This window comes from Colobus angolensis, unplaced genomic scaffold (assembly GCF_000951035.1).
Source record: "Colobus angolensis palliatus isolate OR3802 unplaced genomic scaffold, Cang.pa_1.0 Scaffold20, whole genome shotgun sequence".
Lineage (NCBI taxonomy): Eukaryota > Metazoa > Chordata > Mammalia > Primates > Cercopithecidae > Colobus > Colobus angolensis.
The window spans coordinates 6980047-6991168 of record NW_012115155.1 but is presented as its reverse complement, the minus strand read 5'-3'; the positions used below and the strand labels follow the sequence as shown (position 1 = coordinate 6991168).

The 11122-nt window shown below is 40.3% G+C and overlaps 1 protein-coding gene across 1 annotated transcript in view; it reads right to left on the bottom strand.

The window, feature by feature from the left end:
* The window catches only part of CNTNAP5 (contactin associated protein-like 5), an 886807-nt gene that overhangs the window by 171315 nt on the left and 704370 nt on the right, over positions 1 to 11122 (bottom strand). Inside the window, exon 14 of the mRNA XM_011941654.1 lies at positions 2137 to 2293. Within this exon, the coding sequence (XP_011797044.1) occupies positions 2137 to 2293 (157 nt within the window). The remainder of the gene's footprint in view (positions 1 to 2136; positions 2294 to 11122) is intronic.

The window sequence follows — 11122 nt, the reverse complement described above, 5'->3', positions numbered from 1 at the left end:
AGAAAGATAGGGAGACAGAGACAGCCAGACAGAGACAGCAAGAGAGAGACAGAGACACAGAGACAGAAAAACAGAGAGAGAGAGAGATGGACAGAGACAGAGACAGAAAGAGAGAGAGACACACAGGGAAGCAGAGAACAGGGAAGAGAGGGGAGAGGAGAGAAGGGGAAAGGGAAAGAGGAGAGGAGGGAGAGGAAGGGGAGAAGGGGAAGGGAGGGTGAGGGGAGGTCAGAGTCAAGAGTAACTAGGAGAAGCACTTCTACCTATTCCAGCTCCTATATCTATTTCTTTGATTACACACATAGTGTCTAATATGCACTGTGAGAGTAAAGTTATAAATCAAAGGAATGAGTGAATCCAAGCGACTGGGAGCAGAAGTTTTGAACATGTTTTATGGCAGCACAACCATCTAACACTTCAACACACCTCCCAAGCTCATAGGTGCCATCTTGTGATAATTCTCTTCTTTAAAGATGGTCTAAATTAATCTGTTCAACTAATTACCACTGAATGTCTTCTGTAGGTCTTGAGAGGTATAATGTTTAAAGAGTCATGGCCTCCACCCAGGATACAAATCATAGTTGGTTGTAGGCATCTGCAATAATGAGATAGAATTCACTGCAGGATAAAGTGGGGGCTCAAGGAATGCAGAAGCCCATTCTACCTGTGGTTAGCTATATCTAATTTCACCTACATGAAGAGGCAAAATTCATTACCATATAACTTCGGCCAGCTTGAGTTTAGGAGAAGGCACTCAGGTAACCTGCCCTGGTGCCTAAGCAGCCCTAGGGTGTTCTGAAGAGATAATTCCCATCTCCTCGGATCCAGTGAAGACAAATGCCTGGTCCTTTCCTTGCTGAACTGAGATTTTAGCTTAACCTTATATTTTGTGAAACAGTCCTTGTTGTTAACAGTTTGAGGAGTAAAAACATTAAAGGGAAATTTGGGGATTGAGGCCAGCTTAACATAAGAATTTTTAATTAAAATTGAGCAGCATTTGACGAAGTAAGCAAAATTGCTAAGCCAAAACCAAAGAATGCTTCAAATTCAGTCAAAGAAAAAGTATATTTGGAAATGTTCTGTACATATTTTCGTAAGCAATACAGTAAAAAACTAACAGCTCACCTGGAGGATAAAAGAAGAGTAAATGTAATGGGCATGGAAGCTTCCAACTAAATTCGTTTTGCAGAAGTAAGTTGGTGTAGGAGACTAAGAGAAACTCTGGCTGCAGAAACGGCTGATTTCTAATTCTGTATCTATCACTTGACAGACATGTTTGACACTGGGAAAATTATTTAACATCTCTGCAATAGAGACTACTCAACATTATGAAGCAAAAGTAAGACAATTGTATGAAATTGAATAGATGCTCAATAAATATACATTTCCTTTGTATGTGTTTATTGGTAGCAAAAGGGAAGGCGGGTGATTGAAACATCAGTGCGAGCATGAAGAAACAGCCTATATAACCCCACATCCCTGTCTCTCTCACTCTCTCCCCCCCAAAACCTATAGTCCACATATCATTAATATCCTGACTCAATTGCAAAGCTCAATATTACATGCCATTCCTTGTTTGAAATGGGAGGCTCTGAATATAAGAAACTGATGGGGGCCAGGTGCAGTGTTTCACACCTGTAATCCCAGCACTTTGGGAAGCTGAGTCAGGTGGATCACGAGGTCAAGAGTTCGAGACCATCCCGGCCAACATGGTGAAACCCCGTCTCAACTAAAAATACTGAAAATACAAGAAAAAAAAAAAAAGTGCTGGGTGTGGGTGGTGCGTGCCTGTACTCCCAGCTACTCGGGAGACTGAGGCAGGAAAATCTCTTGAACCTGGGAGGCGGAGGTTGCCGTGAGCTGAGATCACGACACTGCACTCCAGCCTGGTGACAGAGCGAGACAACAACAAAAGGAAGCTGATGGTATGACCACATGCTTCTATGTGACAAACATCAGTTATCACACTGAAAATACTAGAATTGATCATTTTCAAAGTTAAAAAAAAAAAGGTCACTATCGGGACACTCCAGTTTGTATTGAGTTTCTCATCCATGTCCTTCTGTCTTGGGGAAATTTTATACATCAATGAATGTGCTTTCTCTATAATTGCAGAAAGATGGAGATTCTCATTACCATTCATCCTTGTCAGCGTCGCAATTGCAAAAGTGCTGAATGTCCAGGCAGCTCTCGTCTAGGCCACACTCACACTGCTGGACCCCAGGAGGTGAACCTCCCCAGTAAGGGTGCCTTTCATTGGACCGCCCAATCCACCAGGTAAATGGTGTTCCATCTGGAAGACAAGATATTCCACCGGTCAGGGCAGGGCAAGCCTGAAGTCACACAGGGGATGGCACAGAAACGGAGCTGAAAATATCTTGGAGAATAGATGTAGATAGATAATCTCCTTCCCTTCCTGTCTTCTTCCCTCCCTCACTTCCCCTCTTCCCTGTGCTTGCTTTCTTCATTTCTTTGTTTCGTCATCTCATTTTTCTGTTCCTTCTTTTTCCGTCTCTGTCTTTCTTTCTCACTCTTTCTATATATTTAAATTTGTATTGATACACCTATGCACACCCATATAGGTACACATATAAACAACATTTTCATCAAAATGTTTGTAGAGTCAAATATGGATGAAAGGTATTGTTGAGAGGCAGTGTCTCAAAATTAAATTCTTACCAGATCAGGCACAACTGAGTAAGTTCGGTCAGAATTTAGACCAAAATTTTTAATATATGAATTTTTAAAAATAACTTTCTTTTACAACTACCAAAGAGAAAATGAGAACACCAGGGCAAAGATTAGCCTGACCTCTGTTCTCAGTTCTGGGTAGACAATGAGGAAGTTAGAGACTCGGGTGAACAAGAGGTTGGCTGTGTAGGAGAGCTGATTCTGACTGTCTCCGATTGATTTCTCTCATGATAATAGTAGCCCCACATTTACCATATCTTCTGATTTTGTTATTTAAAAAGAAGTCATACATTCCAAGCTGAAAGATTTGGGAGAAAAAAAAGTAAAAGCACTGTGAAGGCTGATAATGTGTGGGCCTGAATAAACCCTTGTGAAGGTTATATTTAACCCAAATAAAGTTGGTGTGCAACCTGTGATTTCCAGTCTGTATATCTAACTAGAAACCATTTTTGAGTCTTGTCCTTCTCAATTTTTTTTCTTTACAAATGTAATTTAGTGAAACCTTTTGGATGTTTATGATTGAGAATATTTCATTAGCTTAGAATTATCATTCTGAAAGTGATACTGTATCCAAAACAAGATAGGTAGAGATGGAAATATTATACACTATTAGACTAAAGGATGTGAGGCCTGGGCTCCCTTTGGTAATTGCCTTTTTTTTTTTTTTTTTTTTTGATAGAGTCTCACTCTGTCGCCCAGGCTGGAGTGCAGTGGTGTGATCTCAGCTCACTGCAAGCTCTGCCTCCCGGATTTACGCCATTCTCCTGCCTCAGCCTCCCGAGTAGCTGGGACTGCAGTTGCCTGCCACCACGCCTGGCTACTTTTTTTGTATTTTTAGTAGAGACGGGGTTTCACCGTGTTAGTCAGGATGGTCTCGATCTCCTGACCTCGTGATCTGCCCGCCTCGGCCTCCCAAAGTGCTGGGATTACAGGCGTGAGCCACTGCGCCAGGCTGGTAATTGTCTTATTTGTGTGTGATACACAACAGGTGCTTAACATGTGCTTATTTAAAAAATGAAATAAATATTTATTAAGGGCCACTTTATATCATTTACAATTTTACAGTAGACTAATAGGAATTGTCTGAGGATGTTACTAGGATGAAATTTTGCCTAATCAAGATTCTAGTTTATATGCATATTTTTATGTGCAAACATAAAAATCACAATTAATCTCTATATACAAATAACACCAATTTTCTCTTACTCAGCTCCAGGCTAACATCCCTATGAAAGCTACTGAGGTAAGTAGGAAGAGACCAGGCAACCTAGAGCTTTCAATAACCTGAAGGTCATGAGTAAAACATACAGAAGATACTTTGAAAAGCAACAGCATTTTAGGGGTGCTGATTCATGAAGCAGAGGGCCTGGAGGACTACAGTCATCCCACCGTGACACTCCACACTCTGCCTAAAGTAAGTTCAATTCCTATGTCGTCTTTAAAGTTGGAGTTTCAATTAGAGATGTCTGTTAACTAGTGTGTTCTTTTAAAGAAAGGTTATAAACAATATGAATTCATTTTCTTGAGTTTCAAATAACTATAAATCACTGGACAATACTACACATGAATTGCTTTCTTCCTAAATCCCTGCTCAGGTGAGTCAAGCATACATGGCCTAGAGGACTGGCAGGCATATTCGGAGCATGGAGCACATTCAGGATCAGAGTAAGCTTTGGTGGGTCATCGCAGCATGAGTGCAGCCAGCATGAGGGTGAAGCATTTTGTATTTGAATACATTTGTCAGTGTTGTCCTTGGGTCCACAAATGGAAAGAAATCTCTCAAACTCTCCCTCCTTCCAGCAGCCCAGGCCTCTCCTCTCAGACTCTAGAATCCAGACTACACAGTCAAATCCCGTCTCAGCAAGAGTTACTTTGTTTGTGAACTACCGGAAAGGCTATAAGCACAATAATTGCATCATTACTAATGGTATAAGCTCTGAACAGCCAATTTGTGTGCAACTTCTGGTGGATGTGCTGCTTCTAGTAGATTTACCGATTCTTATTTGGTGTTTTCACGCCCTAGAAGTTCCATTAACAGCCCAACCCTTAATTCTGTTTTGAATCCATCAACATCTTGCACCACTTTGGCCTCTAATGTCTCTCTCCTAATGTCTGGCTTAAAGGTTGAGAAGTTTAAAGGTTAAAAAATGTTTTAACCAATTGACTCTCAACAAACAAGAAGAAAAAGGGAGAGAACAAAAAATTATATATGTACATACGAAAACAGGAGGAGTATTGCTAAATTTTCCCTCTAGATGTCCCGTCTTTGTGTCTTGGTCCCTGTGGAGTACTGGAGAGATTATAGCAAATGAAGCTACTGAGGATCAAACAGGGGTTTGACTCGCCTGAAGTCTTGACTCTAACCATGTAGTCAGGAAGAAAAAACACATCCTAGGCTGCAAATTTTGGCCATTGCAGAAATTGCATTTTTTCTTTCCTGACAGGAGGTTCTTTCCAAAGTGAAGGAACAAAGCACAATTATAAATATTTTATTTTAAAAAATATGCATTCATTCAACAAACATTTACTAAGGATTTATACTGTTTCAGACGTGGTTCTAGGCACTTGGAATAAATCACGTAAGAAAACATACCAAAATGAAGAAACAAACAAAACATGCCCTCCCTGTCGTTACATTGTAATTAGGAGGAAATGGCAATAATAACATTGAAATAATTTAGTATTTAGAAAGGGATAAGAGGTATGTCGTAGTAGTCGGTGTTCATGCTGCTGATAAAAACACACCTAAGACTAGGTAATTTATAAAGAAAAAGAGGATTAATGGACTCACAATTCCATCTGACTGGGAAGGCCTCACAGTCACGGTGGAAGGCAAAAGGCATGTCTTCTATGGTGGTGGACAAGAGAGAATGGAGTGCCAAGTGAAAGGGGAAACCCCTTGTGAAATCATCAGATCTTGTAAGACTTATTCACTACCACGAGAACAGCATGGGGCAAATTGCCCCCATGATTCAATTATCTCCCACCGGGTCCCTCCCACAACACATGGGAATCATGGGAGCTACAATTCAGGATGAGATTTGGGTGGGGACATAGCCATATCATATGGGGAAAATACAAAACAGGCTAAGGAGAGCAAGTGTGCTGTGAAGAAGGGTGTACTGCAGTTTTAAACCATACAAATCAGGAAAGACTTTGATGAAAAGATATCCTGAACAAAACTTGTAGGCCACGGGTAAGTCACCTGTGGCCATCGGGGAAATCTCATTGCAGACAAAGGAAATGAACAACATAAAGAACAAATCAGGGCATTTTTTAGAATCTATGGCTAGGTTTTTAAACTGCACTTCACAAAATGTTGCAAATGCTCTGATAGGAAGGTTTAACGGAAAAAAAAAAAAATGGGTAGCATAAAACAGATAAAATAGAACTTAGTTGATCAGGTTCTTGAATAGAAGCTAAGAATCCCCTCTGCCTGTTCCAAAGCAAAAGGTATTATTATGAAGATGCTGGACTGCCACAGAATCATAAATATAAAACCCTGCCCAGCTGGCTGCCCCTGAATGCCAAACGCCTAGAGACCAATTCAGTCAACACACTGTCTGCACCACCACCACCTCCCTGCAAGTATCTCGAGCTGCAACCCTGTCTCCCAAAGATGTATTTCTGCAGCCCGTGTGATGCAAAAAAGAAGGTTCACATGGAGCCTGCTTCCTGGGGTTATCTTCCCATCAGAGCATCTTACAGGTAGGGCTGATGGATAAAGCACAAGTTGCATGCTTGAGTCCCAGCTGGAAAGGAGATTGGGGATTTAAATTCTGACTTCTTTGCTGTGGAGGCAGAACTCACAACCCATTTTCCCCTAACACAGACATGTTATTCAAAAGCTAAGCAGACACTTAGTATCTCTTAATGGGTCAATATTTTAAATTTCTGAAATCTCTATTTCTTCCACCAAATGGGATTATTGATCTAAATATAAACCTATTCTGATGCTTCTGATAAACAAAGAACTCTATGAACTCTGGTGAGCAGAGCTTAGGGAGGTTCCACAATTTTGCTTTGACAACCAGGAAGGCACTTTGCTTTGACAAGAAGCAAATGGGGAAAAATTGTGTCTACCCTCCAGCTGCCTGCATGTGACACAGATATTTCTCCACAGTAGAGGTCTGCGTTATGCACTGTGCTTCCAGGGCCTGGGGCTCTGGGGATTTGTGAGGCCAGCTCCTTGGCTAGGAAGCCAGAGTTTTCATACACATCCCCAGCAGCCATGCAATGCAAGGACTTCCACGGAAGAGCCAAGACTAAGAAAGCAAGAGGACTGGGACCTGATGGGAGACTCCTCCAGGAACTCCCAGCAGTAGCCTCAAAGCTCTTAGAGAGTTGGCAAAGTCCTCTGTAAGCAGGATATAAAAAATATGACTGAGGAATTGCATGAGTTTATATTATATCTATGCAAATATTATTGTCATATGACCTCATACATTTAAACAAGGTATGGGAAAACTCAAATTACATGTGTGTGTGTGTGTCTGTGTGTGTATATGAGAGTGTACACAGTAAGTGATCACAGAAGGTGATCTTACACACTGCCACACCATAATAATACTATAGCACAATGCAGTGTCAGTGTTGAGTGCTGGAACCTTTTCAGGATCTCCCTACCCCAAGTTTCAAGGAGATAACCATGAGTGTGTTTTGCTTTGTTGCAGACAACATGCAAATTGAGAGGCACAGTTTAAGCCCTGTAGCTGCCTTCTTTTCAAATGTTCAGTGTCTTTCTGAGTTTTTACTCGAAGTATTTTTATGGACCTAAATTCTTCCCCAATTTTAAAGTAGCTAGAGTATTCAACAAACAAATTAAAAGAAAAAAGTTTGCAAAACTACTATTTAACCCATTTGGCAGAGCAGACCACATAAGGGTATGTTGTCTTAGGTCTGTCTATAAAACTCCTTGCCGGTGAACTTCCCTCAGTCATTTCAACACAGTGAGCCTCTTCCCCTCTTAATCAGGGTAGATGTGAAGTTCAAATATCTGCACTGTTTCTCCACTGCAGAAATTTCTAGGTGTGTTTTACCTCCAATTTAGATTGCCAGACTCAGGTTTCCATTTTTCTAATTATCCTAAACAGGATAATGCATCATAAACTTGGAAAAGAATTATCTCAATTGAGTCACAAAATGACAGAAACAGAAAATAAAATTGTATACTCTAGAAGGTCCTATAAAGAGAACGTAAGTTTGGGGAGGGAACGTATGTATGTGTGAGAGAAAGAGAGAGAATAAGGAGGAGGAGGAGGAGGTAGAGAAAGTAAAAGCGGGAAGCAATACTGCATCCTCATTTGTTAAATCAGAGACTTCAGCCCCTATAGACTCCTTTATGAGCTGTTTCAGAAAAGTATTATACTTGAATTTAAATCATTCCAGCAGATCAAGTCTAGGGATTTTGCTAATGAGTGGATAACCACACTATCCTGACCTTAAAATTTCCTCATGTAGAATAGGTATGTACTATATGCAGAGAAATGGTTCAAAGACAGAGAAAATATATATGTTTTATAGAAGACCTAAACACAAATCTAATTTGTACATGCTTAGTTCAAATGGTGATTTTTATAATGTAAGAAACTGAGGAGAATTCATACACGTGAGTTGTACAATTGTATGGTTTAATCACTGCGAGCTGTTGAACATAATTCAAACTGGAGATCTCTCTGTAATCTTGCAATTGTTTCAATTAAAGTCTTGACAACTGGAAAGCAGTAAACACAACAGCTTCCTGGTGGTAACTACAGCTACGGCCAAGAGAATCTGGCCTCTTCCCATTGCTATGAACAGTCCAAGAAAAATTCCAGACAATATCAGAATGGAGCTAGAAAGTTCCATAGATGTATACAGACAGTGCTCTGTTGAGCTGTTGTTGTCATTGTGGTTATTTTTTTCCTTTACATTTTTCTAAGTTTAGATGTAATGTATTCTCATAGCCTTAGATTCTGGCAAACTCAGTATGCCAACACGAAGAGTTTTAGTCCTCATTTCTTTTATTCGTACAATATTTGAAGTTGTAGGAGTAAAAGAAATTTGCTGCACTGATGAGCAAATCTATGTGGCAGTGGGTTTATGGGTGGAGTAAACCCCCCGCCCCACCTGATGTGAGGCTTGGCCTTGCTACTTGTGTAGCTCCATGGAATGTGTGCAGAAATGATAATGGTTCAGTTCAAGTGTAGACCTCAAGAGGCATGCATGTTTCCACCTGCCCTTCCAGAGCTTCCTTGACATGACCCTGGGAACACGCCCCAGGAGGTCATGACCTCTCCAGTCACGGCCCCAGAATGTAACTCAGGGAGCACAGTTACCCAGTGGATGCACAGAGAAGTGAGCGTGAGAATAAGGACTGCACGTTGTATGTCACTAAGCTTTGGCAACCAGTTATATAGCATTTTTGCAACAATAACTAACAAAATACAAATTAGATATAAACCATGTGAAAATAAATTCTGTAGGGGTTATAAAGAAGTACATAGAAAGACCAATGATGGCTCTAATTTCAAGATGTTTGTAATATGGTTAGAAACCCCTAGTGTCTTTCCCACGTGCCCTTCTTCCTTCCCACATGTGATTTACATAAACCTAAGCTGGGTTCACCTGGAGTCTGTCCCAACCCAGCCCCAGTGACTGGCTGTGTACCCTGACTTCCATGCCTTTGTCTCCTTCAAACACGGTGCTTGGCTGTCACTGCAACGTAGATAGCAGTTTTCCATGATGGCAATGGTCCTGTCTCATCTTTTTAAGTCTCGATGCCACTTACTCATGCATTTAGTTAAAAACTCTTCATAGAACTTTGAAGGACCTATTCTCATAACTGGTCATTTAACTGTAACCTAATGAAACCAGATCTTGTACAGCATTCTCACAGCCTCTGCCCATAGGATGAGGCAAAGTTGAAAGTTGTGTGTGTGTGTGTGTATGTGTCTACACACATATATAATTAATTATATGTAAATTAAATATATTTATATTGTATAAAATTACAAAGTCATGTATAAATTAAAAATATAATTCACAAATTATATAATTAAATATAATGATGTGAATTTCATATATTACATTCAATGGTTTAACTGTATGCTGTGAAAGGTCATATGGTATAATATGTCAGTGATATAAACTTTAATGAACTTTTGCTACCCTAAAAGAGCTCATAACACTTAGAGGAAGGAGGCACCACACACAGCTAAGAGTAATGAAAGTCAGAGTGAGATCAGTGCCAAAGAGAGCAGTTAATAAAATTCTAGAAAAGCCCAGAGTAAGAAACTATGACTTCTCACCGGGGGTTGTGGGAACAGTTTTATGCAAATGGTGGCATCTGAGCAGAGGCTCAGAGGCTTGGTGTTGAGGAGGACTTCGACAAAGTGCGCCTTGGAGAAAGAATTTGTGTAGGTAAGGATCACAAAGAAAAGGAGATCTGTTTTTCACTGCAGTCGTCTTTAGGAAATGACTGTTTGGAGTAATGAGATTTCTGTACATACTGAACATGCTTTATTTCATTGCTTGTAGTTAAGCACTGGGGGCTTAAAAAATAAATCTAGAGGAAGAGGCCACCAAAGTTATAAGGCTAAGAGATTACCAGCAATTGCAGTTACATGTCTCACTGTATGAACAAAATACACACCATTGAAATGCTGATTTAGAAAAGAAGATTCTGCCAATAACAGAATGTGTTTTATATGCTCTTTCTTTCTACATAGAATATCATTTCTGAGAAAACATTTAGTCAGAAAGAAAAACAACTTCATCCATCTTGGAAAATAACGGCAGGCATTCATCAAGGCCAATCTTCGTCTTCCCGCTTGCTGGTCAGGATCATTAATTCAGAACATATGTCTAATAGTGCGATTAAGGGCTAGTCTGTGACATTAGAAATTAACATTTTTATAATGTTGTTCAATGTTCTCTTCTCCCTGCCTATTGAGTTGAAGTGAGCCAAAAAGAGAGAGGGAGAAACAGAAAAGATTAATGGTACTGCCCCTCAAAACAAATGATCAAAGTCACTTTGAGGGGATCATTTCAAGCTGGATTAGACAAAGCCTCTCTAGAATGTACCATGGGGATCCTTCATGGTTAGACAAAGAGATGGACAACGTGATTAACTTACATGATTCTTTTGGCATTGTGTGAATTTCTGTAGGAGAATATAAAAATACTTTTTATATTATTATATAATTGTTTCTTAAGAACCTTAGTGAAGAATCCTAGTAAGGTTAAATGACATTTAGAGTCACATGGTGACTGAGTAAAATGTGGGCTGCGGGCTCCGGACACCTGAGACCCTGCACAGCTCCTGTCCCGAACACCCTCCTCCACAAAGGCTCCCAGACCTTCATTCTTTTTTTTCTTTCTTTCCTTCCTTCCTTCCTTCTTTCCCTTCCTTCCCTCCCTCCCTCCCTCTCTCCCTTCCTTCCTTCCTTCC